The following is a 19,272-nucleotide window of genomic DNA, read 5'->3' as shown; positions in this document are numbered from 1 at the left end:
CAACCAAACTGCAGCAGGTTGCGTTTGGCGCTGATCGGCGCACCGTGAAAAGGACGCATGCGCCACCAAACGCATACTGCGCACGGCCTGCGCCCCCAGTGATAAAGATAGGGGACGCAGGACGCATGCAGCGTCAAGCGCTGGTAGGCGGAGCTACCGGCGGAGGCGCGGCAGGGGCGGGGCTTAGCGGCAGCCGTGCACAGGCCATCGCTGCGCTCAAAAGCGCAAATGTGAAACTAGCCTTACGTTGCTAATTATTTAGCTCATGCAGATCTTTAAAAGTGATGGCGTATAAGTGGGACGCTCAAATTGCTCAGAATCAAGGGGCCGCGGCATCGCTGTTATTCTTTTCACATCGACACCCCGAGTCGTGTGTTGTTCTGTAATGTCTTTATTGTCTGCACAAGTCCCCTCAAAAAAGTAAAGCGCTGCGGAATATGTTGGCGCTATAGAAATAATAATGATTATCTATTATTTCAGATCCCTATCATCAATAGTCAAGAAATAGTTATAAAATAACTTGTGCGCTTAAATATCGCAGACTCAGATATATACACGAATGCAGTGAAATCACGGAGGCGGTATGTAGGTCATGACTATGCTGTGTTTAGGAAGCCACTTCTACCATTTCTAGCTTTGTATTATCATTATCTGTGCCAGTCACCTGAGGGGAATTCTGGTCTCCTGACACGAGGACATGAAATCCAAATGCTTTTAGTTTTCGATTATTTTTTCTTATAATAAGAATGATGGTGGATCTCACATAACACTAATCCTTAGGCCATCCCTCAATGGGACCTGGCTCTTCATGAATGATTGATTGGACATGACAAGCTGGCTCTGAACATGATAAAGCCTGGGCTCTTATTATCCACATGAACAGACTCAAAGTCTTCAAAGTCTGACAAATGGAAGAGACTTGTCTGATGCTTAAAGCGCGGATAATAAATGAGGTTAGGTTTCTGATCATAAAGTATAAAAAAAATACTCACATGGTGTAGTATTATCACTCAGAGGAACTTATCGGTACTTCTACTATCCATGAAGGAACTACTTTATTTTTGTGTATAGTCTCGGCAATATAGCCTATAATTTGCACGGCAACAATGTTTCCCGAGCACACCGAGGCTCCTCTTTATTGGACAGTTATGGCATATTCTATGAATATAGATGGGACAACCCCTTTGAAAACGGATGAGGCATCCCTCTCAAAATAATGATATGTAAATCAATTACAAAGTACCAAAAGGTTGACGCAAATAACATAAATGTGAGTGCAGAAAATAATCTATCGTGGCGATGCAGACACAGATTGCAGCCACTCACCGCTGCTAAGGCGTTCTTCAGACCCATCTGAGCGGTTGGGGAAGAGTCTTGCTCGATTAGCTGCTTAAGTCTCTCTCGTTCAGCAAAGACACTGCTATATGCAGACTTTAAAGTGAAGTAAGCTGCAGAGAAAAATAAAGGGAATATTATTATTTTCATCTACATCATGAGAGCATCCACAAAAAGACACACTCGGCACAGTGAGCTGCACAATGGTCAGGCAGAAGAATTTAATAAATGGAACATAATGCATTCACAGCTCAATATATTACTGTACATATTGCTTTCTACTATGCTGGATCATGGCTGTTGTACATATATGTTAAGACTATGTGGCAAAAAATTGAGCTTGTTCATAAAGAAAATTACAGGTAGTTGTGAGACCATTCTTGAAATTTGGACCAAACGAGATTAAAGGGAATCTATCATGTCGCAAAAATTTAATTTATCTGCAGGTAAAGAGTTAACCTGCAGGTCAACAGCATTAAAATGCTGCCTTATTGGAACAGCAGATACAGAGAGAAAAGGTACTTATAACGTCCCTGTAACGGCTGGCTCATCACTATTGGTGAGTGAGCGGCAACTACAACCCCTGGCAAAAATTATGGAATCACCGGCCTTGGAGGATGTTCATTCAGTTGTTTAATTTTGTAGAAATAAAGCAGATCACAGACATGGCACAAAACTAAAGTCAATTCAAATGCCAACTTTCTGGCTTTAAGAAACACTAAAAGAAATCTAAAACAAAAAATGTGGTAGTCAGTAATGGTTACTTTGCACCACCTCTGGCTTTTATAACAGCTTGCAGTCTCTGAGGCATGGACTTAATGAGTATCAAACAGTACTCTTCATCAATCTGGCTCCAACTTTCTCTGATTGCTGTTGCCAGATCAGCATTGCAGGTTGGAGCCTGGTCATGGGCCATTTTCTTCAACTTCCACCAAAGATTTTCAATTAGATTGAGATCCGGACTATTTGCAGGCCATGACATTGACCTTATGTGTCTTTTTTCAAGGAATGTTTTCACAGTTTTTGCTCATCATCTTGAAAAATGATTTCATCATCCCCAAACATCCTTTCAATTGATGGGATAAGAAAAGTGTCCAAAGTATCAACATAAACTTGTGCATTTATTGAAGATGTAATGACAGCCATCTCCCCCAGTGCCTTTACCTGACATGCAGCCCCATATCATCAATGACTGTGGAAATTTGCATGTTCTTTTCAGGCAGTCATCTTTATAAATCTCACTGGAACGGCACCAAACAAAAGTTCCAGCATCATCATCTTGCCCAATGCGGATTTGCGATTCATCACTGAATATGACTTTCATCCAGTCATCCACAGTCCACGATTGCTTTTCCTTAGCCCATTGTAACCTTGTTTTTTTCTGTTTAGGTGTTAATGATGGCTTTCGTTTAGCTTTTCTGTATGTAAAGCCCATTTCCTTTAGCCGGCTTCTTACAGTTCGGTCACCGACGTTGACTCTATTTTCCTCCCATTCTTTCCTCATTTGTTTTGTTGTGCATTTCATGTTTTGGAGACATATTGCTTTAAGTATCCGGTCTTGACGCTTTGATGTCTTCCTTGGTCTATCAGTATGTTTGCCTTTAACAACCTTCCCATGTTGTTTGTATTTGGTCCAGATTTTAGACACAGCTGACTGTGAACAACCAACATCTTTTGCAACATTGCGTGATGACTTACCCTCTTAAGAGTTTGATAATCCTCTGATGTCATTGACATCTCTCCTGTTGGAGCCATGATTCATGTCAGTCCACTTAGTGCAACAGCTCTCCAAGGTGTGATCACTCCTTTATAGATGCAGACTAACACGCAGATCTAATTTGATGCAGGTGGGAATGAAAATTTAGAGGGTGATTCCATAATTTTTTTCCACAGAATTGAGTGATTCCATAACTTTTCCCCTCTGCTTGGTATAACAAAGTAACCATTACTGACTACCACATTTTTTGTTCTTGATTTCTTTCAGTGTTTCTTAAAGCCGTAAAGTTGCCATTAGAAATGACTTTAGGATTTGCCAAGTCTGTGATCTGCTTTTTTTCTACAAAATTAAACAACTGAATGAACACCCTCCAAGGCCGGTGATTCCATAATTTTTGCCAGGGTTTGTATAACTGCGCGTTGCAACACTCCAGTGATGCAGCCTCAAGGAGGAGTGGCGACTATAACTGACCTCTGTACCACTCCAATGATGCAGCCTCAGGGAGGAGCGGCGACTATAACTGCTCTCTGCACCACTCCAATGATGCAGCCTCAGGGAGGATATAAGTTCATTTCCTTCCTGCAGCTGCTGGTCTGAGAATAATGCCAAGCAGGATTTTAATCGCTACTTACCTGCCGATTAACTCTAATTCTGCAGACAAATTTTCTTTAAAAATGGCACAAGTTGCAAATATTACACAGTCCACTAAAAAAATGTATCATATGCAATAAATATAAGTAGATGGCATGTTAAAAAATAAATGTCATCAGATGTCCTATGCTGTCTGTACCCCTGACTATGGCACATTTTCTACACTGGAGACACTTAATGTTCTGACTCATTGCCCCTTAATTGAACTGTGACTGAGTAATGCTAAAGCGGACTGATAAAGTTCCAGGCTTTTATTTGACACAGTCACCTGAGAACAGAACATGGATAACATTGTGCCTACAGAGGATAACCGGCACTGTGTGATACATTTACAGCAAGCGTCCATAGCCTGGACATGCACTTGACTGCTACGAGCACAAACAGGTCAGAAGGATTTTTGTTCTGTCTTGAGTCTACAAAGACAAGGTGAACTTCAGAGGAAAAAATACAAGATTAAATAGCAGCGACCAGCGGTTTGGCAGCGGTTCAAAGGCACAGGGCATATCTGTGTGTCTGCATTTTGATACATGAGACGATAAGTATTTTTGTGAAAAAGACTAATACTTCACCTCTAAATATGAGACACCTGAAGTCACCCGATCATAGCACAGCAAAAATAGAAAAATCAAGATCGAACAGTGTGACCAGAATTCTTCAACCTGTGAAATTCCTGAATTTGGATTTCAGAGTCCGGGCTCTCGCATGGTTCATGCGGCCTTTTGTGAAGTCTCTGCCATATGCGATCAATTAATAAGTAATAGCACACGAGAAGATACTTCCAGATCAGAAGGAGATTTTTAAAAAGAACCTGTGATTAAACATTCAGTACAACCTATGGTTTAATCATTTAACCCTTTGTTCTTTCTTGGCTCTTTGGTCCAGTGGACGGTCCTATCAGTGACTGACAGCCTTCTACGTAGAAGTGTGCATACAGAATGTGCTGTCAGTCACTTTAGCCATTTTGTGCAGCAAACAGCAGTAACACAAGGTCCAACTTAATATATTCCATGGTTACATACTATAGCGTTTCAAAGTGTTAGATCAGCGTATCTAGGACTTCTCCCACCTTTGTGTGCAATATGACACAAATCATCCTGCATCTTGGAGAACTCGGAGCTGTCCGATCCGCTGGAGTACTGTTTCTCCTCGGCATAATCTATGGTGGAGAGGTTTGGGTTGGAAGCGTGCAATCTTATATTCCCAGCGATGGTTGGCGGCACCTATATTAAAAATGGGGGACAATTAAAATCCAGCGTTACACATTGATGGATTATATGTCTGCTTGGGCAAAAATTACGATAAATGGAAGAAATATTTCTTTTACCTCAGTTCTAATGTAACAATTTAATTGCGCTCGTACAGCCTGACTTCAGGAAGAATGGAATTATATACAGGAGCATAGGGAGAGGACAAGTAGCATTTCTACACTAATGCCAGCAGCCGCAGATCATGCAGCTGCGTCGCCACAAACTAAATCTCCGAGCACGCCAAAATACTCAGAGGACACCCCCGAGCATGCTCGGGAAAACCCGAGCAACGAGTATACTCCCTCATCACTGGTCACAGCCACTACACAGTGTACAGAGCTGTGTCACTTTTCATTTACTGCAGGGCACCTTCAACCTGTTGATCAGTGAGGGTCTAGGAAAGAAAACCTTGAAAGGGTAATCATTTGGGCACCATATTTATTGGACCATTAAGAGGAATTAAATGGACTGTATACACTGTACATCTTCTCACTAAAATCGATTTGTGACCAGAGATTGTGAGAAAAAAATATCTAAAATGGCAAGAGGAAACAAACTTTCCATTACAACAGTGTCCCATTTTCAATTAAACCAAGCACATATATTTTGATTATCCTCCAATTCTAGGTCCATAGTATGGAAAATACATTCTGTCAACAGAGATCAATGATACATTTGTTAGCTTTCACAGCAATGCAATCAAACCAAGGAGGGGAACACATACTGCTACCTGTAAGGATCCTTTAGCATCTTTGTTATTGCCTTTTGCCCTCCACTTCTTCCTGTGTATTCCTTTCTCTTTCTTGGGACTTTCAAGAGCACCAACCTTCCACAACACATTAAGAGCAGAGATCAGAAGGGTTTCCAGGAAATCTAACATTTACTAAGAAGTAGCAACACATAAAAATACAAAACCACAAACCAAAGCCTCAGTCTACACAGCTAAATTAGAGTCATAAACGGTACTATCACAGCGTAGAGGACGCCTAGCGGCGAGACAATTAGCAGGATCAACATTGTTTCTGCATGGTCAATTCTACATTTAATAGATCTGGTAAAAAGGATCTTCTCGACCCACTGAAAAGGCCTATCTGCTAGTTTGATAAAAGACTCGGTAAACTTTTGCATTTTTATATACTTAGATATTGATGTGCCTCAGATCTGAAAACATAAAACAGTAGGATATTTTATTGTAAAAAAATGCATTTATTTTTTTTTTCTTTTTAAGTCAAATTGGATGTTGGCATAAGAGACAGATGAAAACATTTCCCTAATATTTCCTTATGTTTGTTTTCTTGATTACAGGCGTGAATATATTCCCTCCATATGAGAGACCAGATGTCCTGAATGCGATCTCTATGGAGTGTAACACATGAAAGTATGTAAAAGTGTTATGAGTCGAGCGGGGGCCGCAAACACAAAATATCAACTCGCCAATAATCAACAGATTCGGCCAACACTACGTATAGTGGCCCCGGCCAACTGATCGTTTCTGAATGGTTGACTGGGCATTGATGATTTAGGTTTGCCGACTGTATTGTTCTCCTGGAGAAAAGTTACCAGAAAAGAGGTCTATTGGCGGCCGAGCAAGCGCTCCTGTACATGGGAGAGCCGGCCAAGATGGTTGTTGGCTGAACGATTGATCAAAGTATCATCCAGCCAACAGCCGTCTGATGTATACGGCCGGATTTAATGCTGCTTATTGATGCAGAACAAAATGCTAGGCGTGTTCCAATAAAGAAACTCAAACTTTATACTTATTATGATTTGTTTTCATATTTGGATGATTCTTGACATTAACAAACGCATTAAATGGTTGTCCACTGTAGGTAGGGTTGTACATGTTAGCCAAAATGGTCAATATTGGTGGGATTGGCGGTCAACCTAATGTGTATGAGGGGGCTCCAGAGTAACCTGACAGACCAATTAAGATGGCCGATCCTTTTGTTCACCCTCGAGCTAAGCCGCCGTAAGACTCCTCTCATGGAGAGCACAGGAATGTTTAGCCGAACTGAGTGGTTCTATGTAGGGAGTTGGCCCAACAATGATCGTAAAAGCCAACTACTGTGTATGGGGGTCTTAAAGTTGTAAATTATGGCACAAAAATATGGAACAGGCTAATGAACAATGCAATTTTTTGTGTAATTATGGCAGAATATGTGCCTATCTGCTCTCCTAACACGTCTATGTTGGCAAAAATCATATCCCCGTAACATCTAATTAACAATTTATTCTTACATTTCCAGGTGAGATAAAAGAGGAGCATACAGTATAAATGCAGATCTCTAAGAATACATATTCACAAAAATACAAAGTATTCAGCTGGTATAAAAAAAGATAGAAACATTTTAATGGTTAAAAATGCAAGTATCAGATCTGAAAAGGTTCTCATGTTACCTGGATGGCATTTATTGCAGGTGCAGAATACGTCCTATGAAGAACCTCCATGTTTTGAAGAAGTTGACTCATTTCCACCAGATAGCTGTGACACTGTGAAAGGTCTGCGGAGCAAAGAACACCACCGCCGTGAAATACTGTCCTGCCAACTTATTTCATGCTGAACCCAACAGCCCTGAAACCTTCAATTGCTCACGAGTGGAGATACCGATATGTATCCCTGGCCAAAAAAACATCCTACACAAACACCACTCAATGAGAAGCTTTGATAAAAACATAAATGACGGAAAGTAAAATTTCATCCAACCACAGTATTTGGACACATTCACATTGAATGTTTCTTGCCAAAATTGGGCCAGATCTCATGATGATTTAGGGGGGCAACCTCTTCACAGCGGGTATTTGCTCTCCTAATGTGTTTTGGATTAGTCATGAAATACCAATTCTGGAGCTTATTTTGGAACTCTGCTTTCCTGACGTTGATCAGTTATTAATTCTAGATATTTATGAAGCTTTAGAGAGAAACTGGTAGTCTGGTCAAGGGATAGTGATGAGCAAACCTCTGGATTAATATCAGAATGGTGGGGGTCCAACACCCAGCACCCCCATCATTCAGTTGCTACCTGCTCCAGCGGTGGCCGGGTGTGTAGCAGCCATTGTTGGGTACTGCAGAATAGACCATACCTAGAAGTGGCCATTAAGTATAGGTCATCCATACTGCTGAACGAGACAAAACCTTTATTAGGAAGTCTAATTGTTTTACACTATCCATAAAGTAAATCAGATTTCTAAAATCTCATTCACACGCTGTGTGTTTTTTTTCCCCTGCGTTTGTGGAATCCGCAGCATGTCAATTTTTTCACCCATTCAAATTAATGGGGGGGGGGGGGAACCTGAAATTAAAAAGCTGCAAAAACGCACCAAAACTGCATGTATTTTTGCACAGTGTTTTTCCTGCCGACAGGAAAACATGCAGCAAAAACGCTGCGTGAGAACAGATCCTTAGGCTACATTCCCACATCAGTTTGTGTCATCCATATGCAGACCCATAGAATCTATTGGAACTAGTCACACGTCCACATTTATATAAGAACCGTGTGTCTATTCCAGTAAATTCAGTGCTTGTCGTATTTTCATACATGTCTGCAGATCACAGAAGTCTATGGGGATTTGTAGGAAAACAGATGAAAAAAACGGAAGACATTAATTCAGGATTCGGTGAAACAGTGCGTCATGTCCAAAGATGATTATTCTGCAACTTCTGATTCACTGAGGCCATTCAAAGCCACAGCCGGAATATTAACGTCCAAAGACATAAATGCCGTGGCGTCACGCTCTCCACAATTTATTCTGCTCCATCTGTTATATAATACTAAATTGTAATACAATGAAGGGAGGAGAAGTGCTGCCCAGGCAGCTTCTAAACACACACACCAAGCACGTGAAAAGTAAGCGAGGCATTATAAATCAGATTAATTATTTATCGTGCTTTCCAGTGATGGCGCCACAACTTTCTGCAATGCATTTCGGTACCTTTAGCACATTTATCCATATCATCATTAGACTGGAGCCAGGCTGGAACTTTGCTTTCATTATTTATGCAGGAAAAGTTTAGGCCCCCTGCCAGCTTCAGTGAATTCTGCCTGGTGAATTGAGTTTCCTGTGATAGAAAGCAAGAAATCGCATATTAATGGACTCTTAATTATCAGCTTGGCAACAGCAGGATATTCCCAATATATGTTAGGCCACTTTATGCATTTAAGACAGCGGAAAAATAAAACAGGTCATGAATTATAATTCGGTAAAGAGAATTTCTCAACAAGTTTTTGCCATGTAATCTGAGAGCAGAATGACATAGTAGCAGAGACCCTGATTCCAGCACTGTGTTTTACTTTACTGGTTGCTGCTGTTTGGATTGACATCTGTTTTATCTTCTGCAGATCTAGCAGTTCTCTGAATTCTGAGCTTTGCATAACCCCGCCTGCACCACTGATTGGCAGCTTTCTGTGAACACTGTGCATAGGCAGAAAGCTGCCAATCAGTAGTCGGGGCGTGGCTGGACTACATGGCAGCAGGTTTACTAGTCCTCTAGTGATAATCTCCTGCTGATAAAAGAGTGATTTCATAAAAACTACACTAAATAGCTCAGTAAGTGACACATCGCTGGAATTAGGGTGTCTGCTTCTACATCAAGGTGCTCTCAGATTAGGTGACAAAGTTTTCCTTTAATGCAGATCCAATCCATTACTTTATCTTTTAGCAACAATAGGATTGCTTGAAGTGGACGTGTCACTTGACATAAATAGGTTTGCTTTTTTTTTTTTTTTTTTTTTTTTTCTTCCAACCTGCCATTTTTTTGTCCCACGCCTTTCTGTTCCAGAGATATGGCCCTCTCTTCCCTGTTTCTAAATGTAGCCTTTTTAGCCAAGTGGCCATGGCCCTCTACTCTTCTCTATGGTAGTCTTCTTGAGGTCCACACCCACTTGGCTGAAAAGATTCAATTTATATACAAGGAAAAAGGGTCATTTCTCAGGAATGGAGAAGGGTGGGAATAAAAAACTAAACCAACAATGCCAGATTCAGGAGAACTGCGGCATTTAAATGAGTGAAAAATAAATTACGGTACTTTTTTGGCAAGTGAAAGGCCAACTATAAAAGGGAATGTCCAGTTTGAACCATAGGACTAAATAGAGTATGTGTGTTGACGCTGCTATCTATTTAGTATTTATCACATCTCTATGGACAAAACAATCATGAAAAATAGAAACCCTCCTAAACCAAACCTGAAGTCGCCAAAAATTGGTTTGGGAGCTATTTGTGGCACGCAATGCCCCACAATGGGACCACCATTACATCCCACAGTTCTGCCCATACGCCCTTGCTACAACATAATATACATAGATATATTGTATCCGAGCCAATTTAATCGCTCTAATGCCATTTTGTTTGTTATATTTCAAACTGAAATTATTCTTTTAAAAACTGAAATTTCGTGTTTCTCTGTGTTTGCAGGGGAACTTTTGGGCCTTGAATATGGCTACAGGCCACCCCTGAAAATTATATATATGGCTCACAGGATGTAAAACATTGGGGACCGCAGTTCTACATCTTGTACATTTCTAAATAGCTTAGGCCGGGTTCACATTGCGTTGCGGGCAATGCGCTGACGGCATCCGTTACATAGCGGCACTAATGCTATGTAACGGATGTGTTAACGCCATTGCGCGCAATAACTGTAGCGCATCCTAACACATGCCAAAAATCGGCATGCTGCGTTACTTCATGACGCACCCTTGGACGCAGTCTGCAGCGTCCGAGGGTGCGTCGGGTCTAGCGCACAGCGAACGGACACGTTCGCTGTGCATAGAGCTGTATGGGCTAACGCATGGTAGCGCATGGCAACGATCTGCTAACATGTGTTAGCGCATACGTTAGCGCTATGGTCACAAATGATGTAAAAAAAATGACATCTCCATTAGAGCATCAGTTTAACGGATCCGTTAAACGGATGCCCCTAACGCCATGTGAACCAAGCCTTATTGGGAAGGCCGTGTGAAGCCCATCTGATAAAACATATCGTACAAAGCAAGTGGAGAGTGTTCTTTATAAAGCTGGGGCAGCAGCAAAGATCTGACATTTACTCAGCTAGGACATGTCACGGACAAGCAGAAGGCAGGAGCAAGGGACACAGTGTAATGAAAGTGTCAAACTACAGGACAAGCAGCCCAACAGAAAAATGCACAGCTAAAAATGCATAAATATATAGCCAAAAATGCATAGTTAAAAAGCTAAATATTAAATAATTACACAGCCAAAAATGCACAACTAAATAGCAAGAAATGCATAACTAAAATAGATAAAAATGCACAACTGAACAGCTAAAAACACATAGCTAAACCATTCCCGAATAATGATGGGTACAATAAATGTAGGGTTTCTCCCATCTCAGCTTGTTGATGGATAAGACTAGAGTAACTGCGTCCATGTGCCGGCCCGGAGATGGGGTAACGGAGACAGCTGAATTACACTGTTGGCATAACTTTCATGGGCACTTTTACGCACTGTAGTAAACTTCCACAAAGTTTAACTCCTCCTGGTTTCCATGGCTGGGTGCACACATAGCAGCCATAGCACATTATGCAGTACGCCCCCTCACTTTCTGTGTACACTGCAAGAAGAAGAGCTCTGTGCGGAAGCCAAAAGGGACCTCATGATGGCCGCTAATATGAACATCTATTGGATGAAGTGGTGATGTGATGACTGTCCAGAGAGGATCGTCATACAATGTACAGAGAAATGGAAGAGATTAGTGACAAGCATTGATATGCTGTGGGGGGGGGGGGTTCAATTAAATATATACACACCACAATTACCACTACAATAAGAAAAAGGTCACGGATATGTATCCCCCAACATATACAGCGAACTTGAATATGACCGGTTGTCAAATATATGCATCAAAAACTGGGGGGAGACCCAAAAGACAACCACAAGGTCTCAAGTACAGAATATATAAAATTGGTTTATTGATAGTACAGGCAAGGAAGGATTAGTTTGGACATACATGGAAGAACCAATACACAGACTTCATGTTAGGGGCACATCAGACTATGGGAGGCCCATATCAAGAGATAAAAATGTGTGTGTGCATATATTGCATCTTATCAGAGAAGAATAGCGCCCCCTGATGGTGTTCCGAAACGCGTGTTGGGGTGGGCACACGGACCATTTGAGCCCCTGGGTCAGGTATATCTTTATGTGATGTAACTTATATTATTGATTTTTGTATATCTCTTTGCTGGAGTTGCTACGAACTGAAATGTAGTATGTGCTACATTCGTTATAAAGGATATCATTTAGGGTTTATTAAACTACATATTTAACATTCTTTTCCTGCATGGCACAACCAGCTACCTGATGCTATCATTCTGTGATAAGATGCAATATATGCAACACACATTTTTATCTCTTGATATGGGCCTCCCATGGTCTGATGTGCCCCTAACATGAAGTTTGGGAATTGGTTCTTATATGTAAGCCCATACTAATCCTTGCCAACGCCATCACTGCAGTGTTTATATGTGACGAGTGGCGGAGGACAGAGAGGTGGCAAATTTCTAATAAAAAATAAATTAAATAACTTCTTCACATTCTTGGCGACAGCACTAAAACCATATTGACGCCCAAACAACCCTTTATATTATAGAAAGGCTTAGCAGTAAGCTCTACTTAGAGCTGAAGAGTACTAGTATTACCGCTCCTAGGCGGGAAAGACAGGACCAATGTATTCACCTGTGGACTAGAGATGGGGTCAAAACTGGACGTGGATTCTGTGGCGGAGAGAAGTGGATAAAATGTAGTATTTATATCATGGGGAAACACAGAAATTTCATTCTGACGAAAAAGACGGTGGTCACGGAGCTTCAGCACCCAGTCCTCAAAAACCTCCGGAGGTTTCACCTGTAGTAAACCACAGAGAAAAAATTGTTATTAAAAGCAGAGTAGTGACTAGTGATGAGCGAACGTGCTCAGATAACATGCTGTCCGAGTATCTTGGGCGTGCTTGGATAATATGTTCGAGTCCCCGCAGCTGCTAGTTTTGCTGCTGTCTAACAGCCGCGTATCGGGCAGCCGCGGGGACTGCAGCATAATATCCGAGCACGCCCAAGATACTCTGAAAACACCCGAGCATGCTCACATAACATGTTATGTGAGCATGCTCGCTCATCACTAGTAGTGACATCTTTAAAAATTAAACTGTTTTAATTTTTGATTTGTTTTTTTTTTTTCTTTTTAAATCAATAGTGCACATGAAAATAAGAAACTTTATAATATTTCTTATTAAAGTTTTCAATATTCACAACTGACGGGTAGAATATGTCTTCAGCGGAGACATATTTTCCAATTCCTGAGGTAAGGAGAGGAGGTGGGAGGCAGACACGAACATTCTGCTACAAGTTCTCTTAAAACAGTTACATGTTATGAGTTATAACAGCTGCCATATTTTTTGTCACCCAGCTTTACTCAAAAAATAGATTAACTAGCCATCTGACTACAATAATGGAAACAACATAACAGGCTTGTTACCTTTTTTTCAGCCTTTTATGTGATGAGCGAATGTGCTCGGATAACGTGTTATCCGAGCATGCTCCGGTGTTATTTATCTTGGGCATGCTTCGATAATCTGTTCGAGTTCCTGAACATAACTCTGTAAAGAGACCTATGAACCATTCATAAGGGGTGCTTCTGAGGAAGCTGTACGTGAAACGCTTGTCAGGGGTGTTCCTTGGCTTTCACACAGGTTTTATCTTGCCTCCTATTCATCTACCAGTTTGGGTCATATACCTTTTTACAGGGTTGTGTCCATATTGTTTCTGCATTACCTATTTTGGGTTCATGTTTGAGCATTAGCTTGTTTTTCCTTCTGGACATAGGTGATTAACTTGCGGTTTTGAATACCTTTTTTTACCTGTGTGCAAGGCTACCTCCATATTGCCTCTTTATTAATACCAACTTTTAATTCTACGATATCATTTTTTGAGGCAGTAGTTTGATTCCGTCTACTAGACACAGACCAGCTACTATATGTGATAGCTATCATATGTCCTGAACCTTTTTGTTTGTATGACATTAATGTTCACATCCCTATGAATGCAACACTTTTTTTTTTTTTTTTTTTTTTTTTTATTTCTTTGAGTGGCACTTGTCCATATATGTATTTATAATAATCGCATGGTTGATTAATTACATGTTGGATTTTTACTCCACGATATATCTGTACTTATCATATTGAACCATATTTTTGGATATGGATTATTGACCATATTTCCTGTATTAATCCTGTACTAGGATATAATGTTGTTTGCTGTCATTTAGGTCTGTATTTAGAGGTCCCGTGATGTGGTTTATGCTTATGTCTGACATTTTCCTTTTTATATATATTTTTTAAGTTTTGTTTAGAGAACTGTTTAAAAAACACTTTAAATTATCCTTGGCTAGTACTCCTATATCTCTATAGGTTTTCTTAATCTTTAAAGATGATGGGTAAGCCCGTGTCTACATGCCCTGTTAGGATCAGACTGAATAGCTGCTTAAAGTGACCCCTGCTCTGGCAGACCCAGCCTGTATATACATTACATAGCAGGGTTTCGCCACCCCCAGTCCTCAGGAGCCACTAACAGGTCATGTTTTCAGGATTTCTTTAGTATTCCACTGGTGATGGAATTATCACCTGTACAATACTAAGGGAATCCTGACAAACATGACCTGCTGGTGGCTCCTGAGGACTGGAGGTGGCGAAACCCTGCATTACAGGGTCAATCATTCATTTTTATTGGCAGCATGTAATGATACATTTTTTTTTCTAGATGCAGTTTAGGCGGCTTCTATTTAAAAAGGCTTTGTCTTCATGAAGACTTGTCTAGTCACAGTTATATAGATGGTAGTGGTCTCAGCTCTAGTTAAAGCCCCTTCACACTTTTTTCTGCACAGCATCTCACCTGGAACCCATGTGTGGCATTACAACACAGATCCATTCAAGTGAATAGGGCTGTCTACAGCTCCCTGCCAAGCTGGTGGCCATGGGAAACGCTGAAAGAGCCCAGAATGTGAGATCTTTAAGCCACCCAACAATGGAAAAAAATAGCACATCTTTAACATGCATGTTGACATGTTGAGTAGGTGGTGGTGTTGGCGGCCTCACCTGCACCCATATGTAACTGCCACAGGTGGAGCTAGCAGTTTAACCCCCTATATGCTGCAGTGTAATCATGTGGTGCCAATGGAATTTTTGATTTCTGAGGCCTAATAAAGGCCCTTGTGTCTGTCATCCTTGTATTTTCATGTCGGGTAAGGCTTCAAAAGAGATTGCTAAAATGACAACATCCTGTAAATGGAGCGATGATGTCCTGGCACGGAGGCACGTGATCCACTACAGCCTATGATCAGCGGCAGTGCTACGGACTTGACCCCAGGGTGTGCTTCGGGACTTGTCCCCAGGGTGTGCTTCGGGACTTGTCCCCAGGGTGTGCTTCGGGACTTGTCCCCAGGGTGTGCTTCGGGACTTGTCCCCAGGGTGTGCTTCGGGACTTGTCCCCAGGGTGTGCTTCGGGACTTGTCCCCAGGGTGTGCTTCGGGACTTGTCCCCAGGGTGTGCTTCGGGACTTGTCCCCAGGGTGTGCTTCGGGACTTGTCCCCAGGGTGTGCTTCGGGACTTGTCCCCAGGGTGTGCTTCGGGACTTGTCCCCAGGGTGTGCTTCGGGACTTGTCCCCAGGGTGTGCTTCGGGACTTGTCCCCAGGGTGTGCTTCGGGACTTGTCCCCAGGGTGTGCTTCGGGACTTGTCCCCAGGGTGTGCTTCGGGACTTGTCCCCAGGGTGTGCTTCGGGACTTGTCCCCAGGGTGTGCTTCGGGACTTGTCCCCAGGGTGTGCTTCGGGACTTGTCCCCAGGGTGTGCTTCGGGACTTGTCCCCAGGGTGTGCTTCGGGACTTGTCCCCAGGGTGTGCTTCGGGACTTGTCCCCAGGGTGTGCTTCGGGACTTGTCCCCAGGGTGTGCTTCGGGACTTGTCCCCAGGGTGTGCTTCGGGACTTGTCCCCAGGGTGTGCTTCGGGACTTTACTTATGTAGGAAGTTGAGGCCAATGTGAGGCCAATGCGGGACCAGTGTCAGAAAGGGAAAAGCAAGTAATCAATAAGCGGAGTATCTTACTCTCATTTTTTACACTATTCTCAGTGATTTTTAAGCTAATTTCCCTTTGCTGCAAAATCTCTAACTGATTGATCTATAATAATTTGTTTGTACAGAAAACTATCCAAAGACATCCACAGGGGGAAACTGGTGATAGAGCAAGCGGTATAATTCCTTCATGTTATTTAAAGCCTCAGTGTATTTCCAATGGTGCGGAGCCCTGTGTGTGCATTTCAAAAACAACAATTTTTTTTTTTTTTTTTGCTACAATCTGTGTTAAAAGCCATCTGGTTGGGTTCGGTGAAGGGTAATCACGGAGACGAACTTGCTGTTTTCCCACCTGCTCTGGGCTCATAATTTGAGAGCGTTCATAAATTTGTTTACGAGCTGAGAGCGCCAGTGAATGAAATCACACAGAAATGTGTGCACAAGATCATCTGTTAGCTGACACATGCCAACTTCACTGTGATGAATCTACTGACAAAATAAAAAAAAAAAAAAGAGCTGTGAAAGAATTGCTGAAATTATGGCTGTCATAATAACTCTGAAGAGAGATGCCAAATTTCATCTGTTTTATTGATGAAGATGAAACGCTCGAATACTGAATGGCAAACAGTTACAATTAAAGTACACCCAACCACCTCTCCTCTAAAATCATGAAAAAACCCAGAAGACGCCCTTAGGGGAGATCATTTCAGCTCTGGGTAAAACGAAAAAAAACTTCTACAATCATTCAGGTTAAATTTAAGGGATTAAAGGAAAGCAGTCTCTTTGGACAAGCAGCCTGATCAGCTGTGTGTAAAAAGATTATAAATTGAACTATAATTATTGAAATCTTTACTTTTTAGGACTTAAGAGTCCAGTGGGCGGTCTTATCAGTGACAGACAGCCTGTCATTGATTAGGACTGCCCATTGGACTTAAAAGTTTAGGTGCCAGGAAAAAAACGGAACACCACTTCACATTAAAATGTCACTTTATTGAAGTTTCATAAAAGAGAATGTAGAGACAAAAGTGGCAGACAGCAGTTTCGCCTGTGAAACTCACTTCCTCTAGAGCCTCCCGCACGCGAAACAGCTGTCAGATACTTGTGTCCATATTCTCTTTTATGGAACCACAATAAAGTGACATTTTAACTTGAAGTGTTGATTGTCTCGTTTTTCTCTCGGCAACGTATTCACAATTGCATCCATCAGATCAGTTTTGCTGCAAGTTATCTGTTTAAAGATTACCACTCAAAATTGCAGGATGTCTCTAGAAATAGGACAATCCAAAAAGCTCAAGGGACATCGCTCACATATATTATAAGCACCACATATAATTGATTACATAGGTTCAACAATGGTACTGATGCAACCTGCCAAAATATTGCATCTAAAATTGGGCATCATAAAAAAAAAAAAAATCTTATGACATCGCACTCCAGGAAATATTAAACCAGTATTGCACCATATAAGTCTGCACTTAGGGGAGATTCCTTTAATTTCTCTTTACCTGTAAGTAGCTATACGAATGGTGTGTGAGAATCATGTGGGAATAGTGGATGAGGGCAGGTATATCTCGCCCAGATTCCTTTCCTATGTGGCCTAGTCTGGTCAGTATCGCACCTGCTTACTAATGGATAATGGGAGGTGGATATAAAAGGATGCAAGGTGGTTGTGTGAGTGTCTCAGCCTGGGAACACAGAGAGCCTGTCTGTGTGAGAGACACACACGTGAGTGGAAGCAGTGCCCACTGCAACTGTGGTTTGGCTGGACGGGAGAAGCCCGCCAGTTGGTAGTTAGGTTGTCCATTGTTTAGTTAGTGCCGGACAGGCAAGGATTTGTTTTATGTTTTATTTCCTTTTGCATTGCTTTCACCGTTAATAAACCTGACCCAGGGTCAGTTATACACGAATCCCAGCTCTGCGCCTGAGTTTCATGCTGAACGCACGTGACCTTTGACCCCAGCAAAGGCAATCCCGGAGTGTTTTGTCACATTGTGGTGGAGAATGCGGGCATCACGTTGCAAGCATGAGCATGGAGGACGTGGTGAAAGCGCTGGTACAGTCCACCACCGTCCAGCAAGAAGCTAATCGGGTGATGATGGCCCAGCTGAAGGAGTTGGTGGACATGACAGCTACCGATCGTTCGCTTCGCCAGCAGGTGGCGCAGCGCCTGCCAAGCCTACATGAGGTTAACCTGGAAGCCGAGTCGAGAGTGATTCACGTGAGTCGGTACTGGCAGAAGATGACAACCGAAGATGACGTCGAGGCGTACCTGACCACGTTTGAACGGACGGCGGTACGAGAAAAATGGCCGAAGGCACGGTGGGCCGGCCTGATTGCCCCGTTTCTTTCCGGTGAGGCCCAAAAGGCTTATTATGACTTAGAGCCTGAAGCCGCGCAGGACTTTGACAAATTGAAAGCCGAGATCTTGGCCCGGCTGGGAGTGACGACCGCTGTCCGTGCACAGAGAGTGCATCAATGGACTTATCAGCCGGATAAACCACCGCGGTCACAGATGTTCGACCTGATCCACGTGACGAAGAAGTGGCTACAACCCGAGGTGCTGACAGCGCCAGAGATAATCCAGAGAGTCGTCGTGGACAAGTACCTGAGAGCTCTACCGCCAGCCCTGAGGAAGTGGGTAAGCCATGGAAATCCTACGACGGCAGATCAACTGGTGGATCTGGTTGAACGTTACTCCGTGGCGGAAGGACTCCGAGACGACGTTACCCCACCTCGTTCTTCATCATCTCCACGTGGAACCGGTAAGACTGTTCCAGGGAGTAGGGGAGATGGAAAAATCCCTAAGACAGTGGGGGAGGAAAACGGGACTGCCCGCACTGCGAGGCCGAGAGTAACGAACTATGGTCTAAGCAAGGAACCCGTTAGGTGTTTCCGCTGCCAAGAGATGGGATATATTGCTGCGAACTGTCCGGTCACTACTGAACCCATGCAGTGCGACGTCACAGACTCTAAAAACCGCATGTCTATGGTTGCACGGGTAGTGAGTGTGAATGCCGGTCAAAAGGATGCGGAAAAACACTTGTGTGATTTAACTGTTGATGGCAAAAATGTGGTGGCATTGTTAGACTCGGGAAGTGTGGTGACTCTGGTGAAGGCCAGTCTGGTGTCAGCCCCGACTGGACCATCAGACAAATTTTCTGTGACGTGTGTGCATGGAGACACCTGTTCGTACCTCACCACGGTCATATGCATTACAACTTCCTATGGGTCTGTGCAACATAAGGTGGGAC

At 42.6% G+C, this 19,272-nt stretch overlaps 1 protein-coding gene across 6 annotated transcripts in view; it reads right to left on the bottom strand.

Moving 5' to 3' along the window:
• The window catches only part of OSBPL3 (oxysterol binding protein like 3), a 181,150-nt gene that overhangs the window by 41,596 nt on the left and 120,282 nt on the right, over positions 1-19,272 (bottom strand). For all 6 annotated transcript variants that reach the window (XM_073581390.1, XM_073581389.1, XM_073581391.1 and 3 more), the window contains 6 exons: positions 12,640-12,807; positions 8,881-9,007; positions 7,348-7,451; positions 5,681-5,776; positions 4,770-4,923; positions 1,327-1,448 (listed from right to left, as the gene is read on the bottom strand). In XM_073581390.1, coding sequence (XP_073437491.1) covers positions 1,327-1,448; positions 4,770-4,923; positions 5,681-5,776; positions 7,348-7,451; positions 8,881-9,007; positions 12,640-12,807 — 771 coding nt within the window. The remainder of the gene's footprint in view (positions 1-1,326; positions 1,449-4,769; positions 4,924-5,680; positions 5,777-7,347; positions 7,452-8,880; positions 9,008-12,639; positions 12,808-19,272) is intronic.

The sequence above is a fragment of the Dendrobates tinctorius genome, unplaced genomic scaffold (genome assembly GCF_039654945.1).
Source record: "Dendrobates tinctorius isolate UK_male_01 unplaced genomic scaffold, ASM3965494v1 ptg000070l, whole genome shotgun sequence".
In the NCBI taxonomy this organism is placed as follows: domain Eukaryota; kingdom Metazoa; phylum Chordata; class Amphibia; order Anura; family Dendrobatidae; genus Dendrobates; species Dendrobates tinctorius.
This window is presented reverse-complemented; position numbering and strand designations above follow the sequence as displayed.